The sequence below is a fragment of the Primulina tabacum genome, chromosome 4 (assembly GCF_025594145.1).
Source record: "Primulina tabacum isolate GXHZ01 chromosome 4, ASM2559414v2, whole genome shotgun sequence".
Taxonomy (NCBI): Eukaryota; Viridiplantae; Streptophyta; class Magnoliopsida; order Lamiales; family Gesneriaceae; genus Primulina; species Primulina tabacum.
The window spans coordinates 44,515,849-44,531,831 of NC_134553.1; the positions used below are offsets into that span (position 1 = coordinate 44,515,849).

Here is a 15,983-nt window from a genome sequence, read left to right on the forward strand (position 1 = left end):
CGTAAGATCTTATCAGACAAATTTTTGCCTACATCTATATATATAATATCATGCACGAATTTTCAATATGTATTATTTAAGTTGATTATTTCGTCGGCCAAGGTGTGAAGAATAAAAATATATGGAATGGCTAAAGTAATTAAATGCATGGGAACGCGTTGGTACGCGTTAACAATTAAAGGGAAAAAAATAGACGTACAGTAACATAGTATGCGTATGCGTGTTTGTACAGTCTTTGATTTTTTCGAATTTTCTTTGTAACTTAATCAATTTGGCCCTTTAATTGGGGTAAATATAGTAATTATATAAATTCGGGGTGAAAACAAAAAAAAACAAGAAAATAAATGTCATGCCAACGTGCCAAACTTTAATATAGTAGATAATATAAAATAAAAGAAATGAAAAATCAAATAATGGTGTTAGGGATGGGGCATAATCATATTAAATTAAATAATTGTTGACCCATATTCGAAGATTTATTTGACAGATGGGTTGATTCTGTGAGTTGTCCGATGAGTTGACCATTCGTCTGTTCTCACCATGCGTTACAATTAATATTAATTAAAATATTTAAATGTGGAAATTGTTTCCTTTAGTTTTTTTACGCCGAAACTTCAAAATCAAATCAAGTTGCCAATTTTTTTATTATTAAAAAAAATTGTAGGCCAATTTTAGAATTAAGAATCCGGAAATTTGTGTTCCGTAGCTGAAATTCTTTTAGAAAAATGTAATCATATGATATTTGTTTAATTATTAAATTCGTACCTTAAATCTTATATTAACTACATTTATAGCTAAAAACCCAGACCGATAAATTTTCTATTCATGATAAAACTTGCTTCTTCCATTTTTAGGAGAAAACTTGCTTTTCAAATGCCTATATTTGCTCTAATTAAAATTTTTAAAATCGAAATGATATTTTGAGAAATGAAACACAATATATATGTGTGTGTGTTGACATGCTTCACACGCATCGTACATACATATGTAAACACCGTTAATGTGTCACTCACCTATTGAATGTGATGGAACATATCCAAATTGTACATCCAAAAAGGGGAATGTTGCATGTTATATATGTATATTTTTTATATGCTGGTCACCGACCATGTTCATCTCTGTGTCCACTAATAAAAAGACACTCACTTATTATATGTGATGAAACATATCAAAATTGTATATTCAATATATGATTGTCACCTTATTGGTGGACACAGAGATTGACACGATTGATGAACAAGATAGCAAAACTATATATGTAATACAACATTTCCTCTTTTGGAAATTAGATGGAAAAAAGAAATATGTTTATCTTGTTTTGTAATGCTAACCTAATTAAAATGTGAACATGTTATGTTTTTAATTAATGCCATGGGTTGCATTTCCTGCCTAAACATATGCTGTGACTAGTTTATATTGGTGTGTTGGTATTAATCAACCATTTTTCTTTTAGTAATATTATTAATTTTAATGTATATGCAATATTTGTAATTTTAAATTATTATTATTTTTTAATTTTGATTTTATTTTGTTTTATTTTTAGTTGAATAAAACAAACAAATTAGTTAACTCTTACTAGTAGGAGGTAGGAAAGGGAACTCGTGTTTGGTAAGCATAACTGGGGTTTTTTTTAAAATAATATTAATTTAAAAAATATGCATTAAAATATAACAAAATAGAGATGTTTATGAAAATATTACAATCCGGAAGAAAGATTTCCGGATTCAATTAAATTTTTTAAAAAATTAACCCGTAGCCACGGATTCTAATAATCCGTGGCTACTCTCTTCTTTAAAATGAGTGCACACACCTCCGAACTCCTCACATTCATTCAGCAATTTCTCTTGCTATTTCTTTTTCTTCCGGTCGTGCACTCCTCCTCACTTTATTTATTTCGGTCATTCTCCTACTTAATTTTTTTTTTCTTTCGGTCATACTCCTCTGCTCAGCAAGTTCCCTTATTTTTTTTATTTCGGTAATCTTCCTCCTCACATTCATTCAGCAAGTTCTTTCTGTGTTTTTTTTTCTTTCGGTCACAGATCACATCTTTTTCCAGCACCGGTCTTCACAATTTTCTATTTATTCATTGGCGTAAGTTTTCGACATTTTTTAAGAATATTAAGAGGTAATGTTATTATCTTTGTTTATTATATTTATTATTGTTAGTTAATTATAGTAGTTTTAAGTAATCACAATAGTTTTATTATTAATTGTCTTATTGGAATTATAATACTATAATTTAGAATTTTTGTGATACCGAGAACTTTATGACCGCATCTTAGTAGTTTAAAATAATAATAATAACTATATTTAATTTTATTACAAAAATTATAAATTATATTATTGGAATTACATGTTATAAATAAGTATTATTCCACGTAGATCATATATAATTAAAGGTAAGTTAATTAGATTATGTTATATATTTATACACAAAAATTTAAGCAGAGAAGGGATATATTGCTAAATTTCACAACGTAGAACTTAGAAGCACAATATTTGGGGAAAAAAAGACTGTCAATCTTTCTATTCTAATTATTAGCTAGAAGAAAAAAATCATTGAAAATAAAACTTTGACAACACTTGAATAATACCAATTTAGTACCAACAAATTTTTCGGTAAAATATGTAAATATTGCTATGGTTTTGTCGAGGGAAAAACCTTACTGCTCTGGTATTGTTGTTGGTCAATTTATAGCTTTATTTAACTAAGTTGCAATTTTAGTTTTAAGTAATAATAATAACTATACTTAATTTATTTACAAAAATTATAAATTATAACTCTGTATTAATTTTATTATTAGAATCAGTTGTAATATAATTTATATTATTGGAATAATTATAATATTTATTGTATAATAATAATTATTTTAATACTTTATTGTATAATAATAATTATTTTAATACTTGTATAATTATAATTATAATATAATATTAATACTTATATATTAATTGCCTCACCTAATTTTTTTTTTACTTATATATTAATTGCATGAAGTAATTTTTTTATTCGAATACTTATTATAATATTAATTGTATAATAATAAGAATACTTAATTTAATTACAATGAATGTATACGTTTTATAACTATTACTAATTTATTTATTATAATAAATAAGTATTACTAATTTATTTATTGTAATTATATGTTATATTTTTTTTAATAAATAAATATTGCTATTATAAACATTTTATAACAAATAACTATTACTAATAAATAACTATTAACAAATGATTTTTTGTTTGCAAGATGGCTGAAAATACGGATAATGTGTTGTATTTGCGGGGTAGACACATATCAAATAATATCAACGCTGAAAACATGGATGCAATAATTCCGCCACGACAGTCTGACAAATGTCTTTGGAGATTGCTTAATGCTGGGATTCACCTCCGTGTCCGCCTATGTCTTGCACGCATGGGCTTCTATAGTGTCATTCAGTGTGGTCCTATTAAATATTATGATAATCATTTGCTTACAGCCATTGTTGAGAGATGGCGTCGTGAGACACACACATTTCACCTTACCGTGGGCGAGGCAACAATCACTCTGCAGGACGTTGCTCTTATTTGGGGGTTGAATACTGATGGCATTCCCATCACTGGTGTAGATACCTCGTACAACAAACATACCTTACAACAGCGATGCGCTACTTGGTTGGGTTTTACGCCTACATCTTCTCAGATTAAAGGCGCACATCTTTATCTGACCGCTTTGCTAGACCATTGCCTAAATAATATGATTAATGATCAAAGCACTGAAGAGGACGTGGCACAATATTCCCATTATGTTGCATTACTGATCATTCGTGGATGTATGTTTCCGGACTCGGAAGGTGCTGCTGTGAAACTTATGTTTTTGCAGTTCCTTGAGGAAATAGAATTAGTGAATATGTATAGCTGGGGTTCTGCTGTGTTGTCATATCTTTATAGAGAGTTGTGCGACACATCAATGAAATTAAAGGTCGATTTGTGTGGCCCCGTTCAGATATTGCAGGTATCTGTACACTTCTACGGTCATTATATTTGTTGTACTTATTTTTTCTTATGATTTGACTATTTCTGTTGTATGTTATTGCAGATTTGGGTGTGGTCTAGAATTACTCTTCTTTGCCCTGATAGAGCGCAACAGATATCTATTTCAGAAGAGCAGGCTGCGGATGTGCTTCTGTGTCTACCATTCCCACCATACGGCGCGGTACTAATAAGAAATAATTAACATTTATTATTATTTATTTGTTATTTAGTTTAAATGAAAATATTGTGTACTTTTATAAATTGCAGGTGGAGACGCGGATTCTCTTGGACACACACGGCCCATCATACGGTCCGTATAATGAGAGATATACTTGACAAGATGGTAGAAGGGCAGGTAGATATATAAATTAGTTGTTTAGAGTTTGAAATTTTTTTACAAATTCAGTCTGAATTATATATTATCAAATTGCTAATCTTTTTTTCGTTTTATTTGCTTCAGTTTCTATGGACAGTTTATGATATGGAGTCCCCGGAGGTTGGCAGAATTCTTGATGGAAACAGAATTCATCTATGTCGGTCGGCATGCGCATTGATCAATTTTCATATAGTTGAGATGCATAGACCAGAGCGGTGTCTCCGACAGTTTGGAATGCGTAAGGGTATTCCGCCACCTGCCACTAACTTCGACAATTTCAATAAACTGACTCGACAAGGCCGGAACAACTTTGATTGGGCAACATATCACACAGATTTTGTAGAAATGTGGAATAACAAATATAATTTTGTGATTGATGGTGATTATGTCATACCTGGTACACCCGCCATCACAGTGGAGTATGTTCGTTGGTATCATCGCATTTCACAGATAGTGCTCTCGCCTCCAGTGGTACCTTCGAACATCATTGGCTACCATCCTATTGATGCAAACTACCGGCAATTTATCGTAAGACATGTTCAATTGGTCTACATATGTACGTAAATATAATTTCTTGTATTAAATTAATGTTACATAACATATGCATCTATGTCACAGACACGCCCAGCATACACTACTCCGCCTAGTGGTTTCAAGCTTTCCATCGAATGACGCTGGTTGCGACACTCAACCCGGACCGTCATCTTCAAATATGGCATACACTACTCCGCCAGTGTTTTCAAGCTTTCCATAATATGAAACCGGTTACTACACTCCGTTTGCTGGTAGTTTTACTGAATTTTTACAAAGTGACTTTCGACCGGGTATGAATGATAGTCGCCCTACATTTAACACGTCGCCCGTACCATTTCAACAATATTCTGAGACAGAAGGGTATGACGTTGGTGGGAACATTTCCGATACAAGTACATCTACAGCCCAAACAAGTACGCATGGAGATGCTGAACAGATGTTAGGTCATGGACGGAGAGTGATTAGAAGACCACCATGTGGCACTGGGGGCATCGTTACCATCAGCATTAACTATTTATTTAGATATGCAAAATTACTTACGTCGTATTGTTGTATGTTTTTCAATTTTTTTATTTGCATTTGAAGTTGTTGCTGCAACATTTGTATTTCAATAGTGTATACAAATTATTATTGAATTTTTAAAAGTGTTAAATGTAGTATTTTTGATTTATTATTCTTGTACTAATAAATTTACAGATAAAATTATTATAATGAAAAACATAAGTATAATTCCTAAATCAAGTCAAATAAGTCAACAAACTTGATATTAAAACATCTTTATAACAATAAAACGCCGAATACTATTTATTTACTACTTCTATTAAAATGTAAAATCTGTGTCCCAAACATAAGTATATGGCACCATAACTCGCTCTACTCACATGCACCTACCTGCAATGAACAACAATTATTAATAAATATAAAATTTTAATGCACAATTTTGTAATTACATTAATAACTTCACATGTTATGTATTCAAAATAAGGTACAATACGTTATTGTAGATCTTTTACCTCCCACGTTGTCTCTCCCTCGATGATGGTTGATCCATCTCGTTTCTTATGCGTGTCCTGCGATCTCTACCAGCATGCCTCCTTTGTCGACGAACACTATTGTGTTGTAATTGGAAATGTAGGTTCATCCCGATATTGTTCATCATGAATAGGGTAGAATCTTCCATCGTATGTGTTCACGTATTCGCTAAGTGTAAACCATGGTTGTACAAGCTGTGCAGGATTCAAACCAAACTATTTTGCTGCACATATAACATGTGAACAAGGAATTCCAAATATTGTGAATTTACCACATGTGCAATCACGCGTAGAAATGTTGACAGCTTGTACGTGATGTTGCCGACCAGGTCTTCCTCCTGTCGCGACGGATGCTGTTTTATCCCTTTGGTCAAATCTTACAACTCGATGTTCAATTGACTTTTTTGACCACATATCAAATTTAGAGTACGCAAAGTCGGTCCATGGTTGATTTTTTTTCCAGCATCTTATCACTTCGCGCTCGCCGTTGAATGAAATATTGCACGCATCGCTGTAATGTCAGCTCCACTATTGCCGTTATTGGAAGACGTCGAACCCCTTTCAATACACCATTAATGCACTCAGACATGTTCGTCGTCATTATCCCTCGTCTCCATCCCCCATCATGAGCCAATGACCATTTTTCTTTTTGAATGTTTGACAAATAGATGAAAACTGTTGCATTATTTGTTCTAATTGCCTCCATTGTCGCATTAAATTTTGATACTTGGTGTTGTATCCCTGCTTCCCAACATAAGTCTTTCAAGTGAATGTTTTTGAACTTGCTGTTGAAATTAGAGCAAACATGCCTCAAACAAAAACGATGAACACCACGAGGAGGCTTGAAGTCAGGGAGATCTTGCACTGCACTTGTTATACCCGCATGTCTATCAGATATAAGGCACACACCATTACACCCTCTAGTAACATGTCGTGCAACATTACTGAGGAACCAATGCAAGGACTCATAATTCTCTTCATCAACAAGCGCAAATGCTAGCGGAAAAACCTGGTTGTTGGCAGCCAAAGTTACTGCTATGAGTAGTTTGTGCTTATATTTGGTGTACATATGGGTACCGTCTACGCTGATTATGTTGCGACAATGTCGAAAACCATCTACACATGGTTTGAAGGCCCAAAACACGAAGTTCAAAATTTTATGTGGATGGTCATACGGTCGAAGATGCTTCCATTCTACAATAGTTCCTGGATTGTACTTCGACAAAGCTCCCATATATTTAGGAAGTACAGTTGCAGAGCTTTCCCATGTGCCATAGATTACCTCCACTGCGCGTTTCAAACTCTGCCATGCCTTAGCGTACGATATATCATACTCATATTTTTCTTTAATACTTTCTCGTACATATTTGATCTCATATGCAGGATCACAACGCACAATTCCCAAAAGTGTGATGGCTATCATGTTTACATCAAGGTTGTGGTGATCTATACCGAATTGGGTTGACATGCATGTGTGATCATCACCATATTTTGTGATCATGAAGTAGCCTAAACTTTTTTGAATGATGCTCGAAGTCCCCACCCACAGTTGCCACCTTCGGACCAGTTCTTGCATTTGACCTTCCAAATTGTCGAAGAACTTTGGACAACGATATATTCACGTCTCAAAACCCGAACAGAAAAATCCTTCACTGAAGCTATTAAATCACCTTTGCTCTTAAAAACCATTTTTACACCGAGCTCTGGCCTTTCAGGATTGTAAAAGTTTGTTCGTGAAGAAGAAGGAATACCAAATGAATCTGGAATTTGTTCGTCGTAGACTTCATTGAAAAATTGGGGAATTTCACGTAAATCTTGCTCTGGTGCAATATGAATGTTCTCTGTCATTGTTGCTCCCGACATTAACACACCCGCCGATGTCCCTTCATTTGCATTCTCAAACTGTTGATCATCTTCTCCGTTACTTGATGTAGCATAAAAATCATCATCGCTATTAATGACATGATGCGAACTGTCCCCAAATAAATCATCTTGCTCATCCATGTGTTCTGTAATCGGGGTGGGAATATTTGCAGCCTCAGCAGAATTATCAAATTCTCTGACATTTGTGGTATTTTCTTCAGGAGCCCATGAATTTAAATCCAATTGGCATGTTCTACTAGAACCCCATGCAACATCAACTCCTGATGGAACCGTGATATGATGATCCCAACTCCTGAGGTAAAATCCAATTCTCGTGTTCTATTCATCCCCCATGCATAGTCTTCTTCAGTGTGAGTCGTGATATGGTGATCCCAAGGACCAGTGTCGATCCCAGAGTAGGTCTGAGCTGACTGTTCATCGACGTGATGCATAGAAGGTCCCGCTTCATTCAAACCTACTGTTCCCAAACCTTGTGTTATTACTGGCATGAATGCATCAAAATCGTAATCACTTACGTTCTGTAACACTGGCGATGAATCAACATACAAGCACATGCAATCCAGTGTCGGCAACTCAAACATAAATTGTAGACTGTCATCATCTGTGATATAGACATGCTCTTCAATGTAACGAGACAACGAGCTATAACAATATTTCGTTGACAATATGATGCAGCATCTTGATGGGTCGATCTCCAGCTTCCGATGCACATAACTCACCAATTGAGAAAATGTAGCAGAGCGGGGGATTTTAATGGGCCTGGTCGCGGGGATACTATATCCAACCCTACCATCTTCAATAATGACATAGCCACCTACGTAAAGTAAGGCCTTGACAGTATTCATGTCTGTGCGAAATATAAAACATAATTAATAGTAAAAATATAAAATATAAAAAAATTATATAAAATAGTATAATGCAACCTAAAAAAATTATAATTACATTAATACAACATAAATAATAAAATTATAATATAAGAAATTATTGAAATTACTCTTTTCAAATGTCGTTCAGCGGAATTTGTAATTAAATGAGCTACCGGAGTTTAATATCTGCAATTAATTACAAAAATTATCAGATATAATATACATAAAATAATTCAATATAGAATGAAAAAATATATATTCGACTTAGACTCGGCGCAATTCTCTCAAATTCTGTTACTCAGCACAATTCTCCGAAATCAAATTCTGAATTGTTGATACTCGGCGCAATTTTCTAAAATTCTAAAATTTGACAGAAAAATATCAAATCAAATTAGGAATTCCAATAATCACACGATCAATGCAATTTATAAAGGGAGGAGAATCACAGATTCTTTATAACTAACAAATAATACCACGGAGTGAAGAAAAATAAAGAGCTGCGCAAGAAGAATGCCGAAAACTTGATCTGAAGGACTGATGAATTCACCAAATACTCGGTGCAATTTTATTACATAATTTTCAAAATTTTTTGTATGTAACAACACAAATTAAAAATTAATATAATTTATTTATATTAAACTTTTAAGTAGGTTATTTCAAAATATATAGTCTGATAAAAAAATTTAATTAGAATTATCAATTTCTTATATTACTTTGCATTAACATAAATTTTTTATAATATTATATAAATTATATTAAAGTGCTCAAAGTTATAGTAACTAAACAATATTTCATATATAATTTTTTTAAAAAAACATAACAAAATACTTTATAATTTCATTAGTATTAAGTACAATAATATTAACTCATTCTTATATTAAATTAATTTAATATAATTTAAAAATATTAACCTTCAAATATTTCAAAAATCACAATATCATATTTATTATTTTTTTAATATTCCAACTATTTTTTAATATCGCGATTAATATTAAAAATATAATATTTAACTAAATTATACTTAATCATATAATGTTAGTGTACAAAATTATAATTATATTAATATAATATAAATAATACAAACAAAATATTTAAAAATTACTTAAATTACCTTCTCCAACGTAATTGTACGGAACTTGTAATAATATCAACGGACGGTACTAATATCTGAAATAAATAACAAGTATTATAAAAAAAATTACACAAAAAAAAATATTAGTTCTTAATATATAATTATAATATTATCAACGAAATTAAACATTACCTCTCGATATATCTTCAAATGAAAAGGATGATAAAATCAACAATTAATATTAATACAATATCGAATTAGAAAAGATCCGAATGCGAGAATTATCACCGAAAAAAATATTTTCGGTCGAAAAGAAAGAAGGAAAGGGTACGATTTTGAGGAGAGGAACATTTCTATTTATAGTGGGAACACACACGGTGTAGACGCGAAATGGACACGGATTCTTTGAATCCGTGACCATCCACTTTTATTATTTTTTGTTTTTTTAATTTTTTTTAAAAGGATGAATCCGGTGCAGTGTACAGCGGATTGTTATACTTTTATAAACTTTCTCATTTTGCAATATTTTTATAATTATTATTTTACTTTATAATATTTTAAAAAAAAACCCGCATAACTGCCAGGTCGTTCATTTTTATTTAATAATATCTCGACTATATTATTAATAATTTTATAAAAGACAATAATTCAACGTCATGATCTAATTTTTTTTATTCATTATTTCAAAATTACATTTTAATCTCTCGTTTATTTTCATATGTTTGATATTACATCATTTAAATATAATCAGTTCCAACTGCAACATGTAATAATTTTAAATTACAATTAAATCTTCATTAATTTTAAAATTATGATATTACTCTTTGAACATAAATCTAATTAATTATAATAAATATTATATAAGAACGTAACACATACGTATAAACTTTAAATGGACCCGTTGAAGAATCACTTGTGCCAATTTTATTTTATTTTTTAAAAAAATTATGCCAAGTTTAGCTTGAACAAAAACGAAAGCATTCAGATTTCAGGTCAGTTTTTTTCCCAAAAATATTAAACGCTAAAAATTACTGAGATGCTCTCTACTAAGATAACGAAGGAACGAGATACTTCAGTTGTCATATGATTTAAATTTTTTAGTAAATCGACAAACGAAATATTCAATAATCGATAACAGACTAAATCAAACGATGTAGCATCAACAACCTAATGTATACGTTTAACCTAACATAAGAGTTCCACGTTTCATACTTTCATTTTTGGGTCGATAAGAGTTTCATACGTAATAATAGTGTGTGTATATATATCATACGTATATATATCATAACTAACTCAGAAGAAACGAGATCTTCCTTAAAACTGGAATGCGTGCGACGTTAATAAGATCTAATATTTAAATAACCTGTGATTTTCTTACCTCATTAAAATCAAATATACATATAATTCTAATTATATGATCTCATAGTCAATACCGCAAAAAAATCTTTGTGAAGACAAACACGTGAATATGAAAATAGTTGGAATTGATTAGTCGAATGTGTTGTATTATTTTAAACCTTTCATATTTATATTATTAGCTGGAACTCTTGAAAAAAAATAAAAATTCAAGAATATATCATAAATTAGAATTAGTTGGATCTCTTTCATATTGGTCGGATATCTCAAACATAGAAAAAACTTGTGTGAGACGGTCTCACGAGTCGTATTTTGTGAGACCGATATCTTATTTGGATCATCCATGAAAAAATATTATTTTTCATGCTAAGAGTATTACTTTTTATTTTGAATATCAGTAGGATTGACTCGTCTCATAGATATAGATTCGTGAGACCGTCTCACAAGATACATACTTTCCAAACTTTTGTTCAATAGACCAATTCTGGCTTCTATTTCCAACCGATGGATAAGCACAATAAATGGAATTTTCCATAAAAAGGAATTCGTTTGGTCCCCAGTTGAATTTAAAGTGTGGATACTATACTGTTACGTAATGCATCCGTCAATTATTAATGTCGATCTTGGATTTGTATGGAGTTTAATTAACTTCTAAAATTGGCCTTCTAAGTTGGTTTATACAAAAAAAAAAATAATAATAATCATCTAATTGATCAAATTTTGAGCTTATTATATTAATTTGAGTTTTTTTTTTTTTTTTGCGTATTTCTTTCTAGTTTCGCAAATAATGGTGAACATGAAATTTACAGACTTGAGGCGAACACAAAAAAAGGTGCGCGCCCTCAAAGCTTAATATCCAAATATTTTTTTATCGAGGTAAATATAATAGTATTTGTAACATGAAAATAAACGCGGATATTTATCCCCACATATATGTTTTGAATCTTCATTGTGAAGATTATTCAATTCAATGTGTTTTTTTATCGTTCAAATTCTAATCAAGTACAACAAAGTTGCAACAGTGTTACTTATATCTGATGTCAAATCAGCAATTCGAGAAAAATAAATTAAATGTACAAAAAGTTGTAATAGAACCAAATGCTTGTCTAACAAGATTATTTTTGGAATTTCTCATTATTTCATCATTAAATCATTATATTTCACTTGAAATTTTAATGAGGGGATGTATATTTTATCATATGAAGTCATGGACTATAGGATTAACCATATAAAGTTTTGGAAAAAAGGTGGTGAAAGTTAAAATTAGTATGTGTAAAATTTAAATATATTATCACATCATTTAAAATACTGTAATTGTCATCATTGGTACTTGGATAAGATGTATTTATTTATATCAAATGTGGACACATACTCACACATGTCGACCAGTACTATATATGGTTTGGAATTCTCCGCAATGTTCTTCAAATTCTTATGTAAGTTTTTGAAAAATTATTAAAATAAATATAATAAAATAAAATAGGTGGGAAGATAAGGAAAAATAAAAAGAAAAGCACTTTTGAAATCATATTTATAATTGGCAAAAACTTGTGTGAGACGGTCTCACGGATTGTGTTTTGTGAGACAGATCTCTTATTTGGGTAATCCATGAAAAAATATTACTTTTAATGCTATGAATATCACTTTTTATTGTGAATATGGATAAAATTGACTCGTTTCACAGATAAAGATTCGTGAGACCGTCTAACAAAAGATCTATTTTTTATAATTTTAAACAAAGTTAGTTACACAAAGACAGAAACCCAGAGAGATCTTTGTCTTTGTTTGTATTCATGTGAATAAGCCAGTTAGTTGGACTGGTCTGGTCTCGTTTGAAAAAATGATTGGGGCTGCTTTGACCAAAAATTATTGAAAAACAACGGTTTCTAGAAATTAATACATAGGATAAGACATAGAGGGTCTTGTCGATAATGCCCTAGGGGCACTGCTCTTGACCGTTCTCTAGGCTGTCAATTGGCAATTATTTTCCAGTTTTTTAGATAAATAAAATTTATGAAAACTTATTTATTAAAAGCAATTGATTAACTATGGTTCGTTTTTTTACATTTTAAAATGATTTCACATCTATTCAAATTTATTTGAGCCCCAATCATTTATTCCGCTGTCTATTTCCTGAAAAAAGTTTCCACGGAATAAAAGCTTCAACCGAATTGCTCTATTTTACGATCGCATCTTTCAGCTCAATATCAATTTTTTTAAATCCTTGTTAGCCCAGTGCTGAACCATGCACGGATATTGAATATTAGATTTCCTCTTTTGTATTTTCAAAGAAAGTGTTGGGTGTTTATATTCATGATTAAAAGGGATTTCAAAATATTTTTCTTAAATAAATAAGGATATTTATTTAAAAATATACATATAACAAAGAATAAGAATGTACCAAAATAAGCATTAGGGTTGATGGAATATATCATATGAAAGTTTATTATTCAAATGGAAAATTTTTTGAAGATTTGGACAATAAATCTCATTCTGTCAGGAAATTAAGGATCATTTGATGAATCAAAACAAAATTAGAACACATAAAACGAAATAATTGCATAAAAACTTTATATCAACAAATGAAAACTTAAAAGTAGATTAACTATATAATAAGTATATGAAATGAAAACTTATTTGAAATTTTAGTTTTCCCTTCCCTTTTCTTTTCTTTTCTTTTGTTTCTCTGAGTATCTCAGTGTCGTGTGATATTTGCATTTGTAACTTCTTTTGCTTTAACAGTAAGTGGGTTACGTATGCATACTTTATCCATATAACCATTACTTGTAATATCATCACACGATGTCTCATCATCTACACGATGTCTCATCATCTTATCAACCAATCTATATGATATTTTTCTCGCATTCTAATGAGGTTTGCTCAGTTGAGTTATATCATACATCGATCTCATTATTTGGTTGACAAACATCATCTCAGATACATGATCATCACCACCACCAGTGCAACTTTCTCCAAAATCATATTTTAACTCTATTTCTTACATTCTTCATCCACCTTTTCACAATATAACTGTTGAGCAAAACAGTGACATCCATACTGTTAAACATCATTAAATCATGCTTACACAAAATCCTCATTGTCTCAAACTTATGACAACTACATTTTATTTCATGACTCTGCTTATTGAACACCACATGTCTAACCCTCGAGTTTTCATCATGAGATTTTACTTTGACCTCAATCCAATTCCAATCATTGCCAAAACAAGATGGTGGTTCAACAAATTTGCAATTCAAAGAATTAACCAATTCAATTTCAAATAATTGTTATTTGAAAATCGTGTAAGCCTCAGCAGCATTAATCAACAATGGATGATTTTTCAAAATCTGTGTAGGCTTACCATGACGACAACGAGTATCCTCTGTCTTTTCCTTATTCCGCCAATTATTTTGAATTTTTGCATAATTCATCACAAATTCATACAAATAGCTCATTTTGTTACATGCCTTTTTCAAAGTCATATTTCTGGCCTCACTCTTCGAAGTAGCCAAAAGTCTCGCACTAAACCTTCCACTAATAAAGGCAGTAGCCCATTTTTCCCTGAGTCTGTACATTTCATTCAACCATCTGTGATCATCCAAATTATATGTAGCAATTATATATTTCCATGTGGCCTCAAATTCATCTTTAGATTCACAATAAGTCATGCATTTATACCATAGCTGTTTAAAAGCTGAATCTCCATTTAAACTTCCAAAGTGTGAAGGAGCATTTTGATTTATATGCCACTGACATAAACAATGATGTGAATGTGGAAAAACTGTTTTGATGGCATTCATCATGGCTTGACATTGATCTAAAAAAATAGTTTGAGGTTACTTTCCATCATAGAATCAAGAAATGTTGTAAACAACCATTCAAAATAACTTTCGGTTTCATCTGACATAAAGGCCAAGCCAAACATCACATTCTGCATATGGTAATTTATACCAACAAATGGAGCACATATCAAAGTATATTTATTTATTATATATATTGTATCAATCGACAAGACATCATGTAAAGCCCAAGATTCGACGACTGTCCTCACTGTACCAAGATGAGTCTTTCCAGCGTGCTTATGTCCTCACTCACACGCACCCTAGGAAACTTCCAGGAGGTCACCCATCCCAAAATGACCCCAAGTCAAGCACGCTTAACTTTGGAGTTCTTATGTGATGAGCTACCGAAAAGAAGATGCACATTCGTGATATGAGTAGTACCGATCAAATCTTTTAAGCCCTCTTCAACTGTACAGTCCATTACATTGAACAGTCTCGAAATCCCTCTCATTCCGGTGTGGGGTCGGTTCGTTCATGTTCCCTCCACCTAGAAGCCTGTTAGGAGCCGCTCATTATTGTCCGTGCAACCTCATGGCACCGGCAATCACCCCCCGCCCTCTTCAGCCCCGGGCCTCGCATGCCCACCAGCTTCCGCTTGGTTCGTCCCCGAACCACACCGTACTAAGAGAGGTCGGCTCTGATACCAACTGTAAAGCCCCAGATTCGACGACTGTCCTCACTGTACCAAGACGAGTCTTTCCAGCGTGCTTATGTCCTCACTCACATGCACCCTAGGAAACTTCCCAGGAGGTCACCCATCCCAAAATTGCCCCAAGTCAAGCACGCTTAACTTTGGAGTTCTTATGTGATGAGCTACCGAAAAGAAGATGCACCTTTGTGATATGAGTAGTACCAATCAAATCTTATAAGCCATCTTCAACTGTACAGTCCATTACATTGAACAGTCTCGGAATCCCTCTCATTCCGGTGTGGGGTCGGTTCGTTCATGTTCCCTCCACCTAGAAGCCTGCCAGGAGCCGCTCATTGTCCGTGCAAGCCTC

The 15,983-nt window shown here is 32.1% G+C and overlaps 1 protein-coding gene and 1 long non-coding RNA gene across 2 annotated transcripts; one reads left to right on the plus strand and one right to left on the minus strand.

Annotated features, from left to right (window-relative positions):
* Positions 1–4,285: 4,285 nt before the first annotated feature.
* LOC142541686 (uncharacterized) lies at positions 4,286–7,761 on the plus strand. Its single transcript, XR_012819446.1, has 3 exons — positions 4,286–4,373; positions 4,479–4,621; positions 7,618–7,761. It is a non-coding gene; the product is annotated as an uncharacterized LOC142541686 (long non-coding RNA).
* A 6,666-nt stretch (positions 7,762–14,427) lies between these two features.
* Positions 14,428–14,943, minus strand: LOC142542041 (protein FAR-RED IMPAIRED RESPONSE 1-like). The gene has a single exon (XM_075648489.1). It carries the CDS (start codon positions 14,941–14,943, stop codon positions 14,428–14,430), a length of 516 nt encoding a protein of 171 aa, XP_075504604.1.
* Between the last annotated feature and the right edge of the window lie 1,040 nt (positions 14,944–15,983).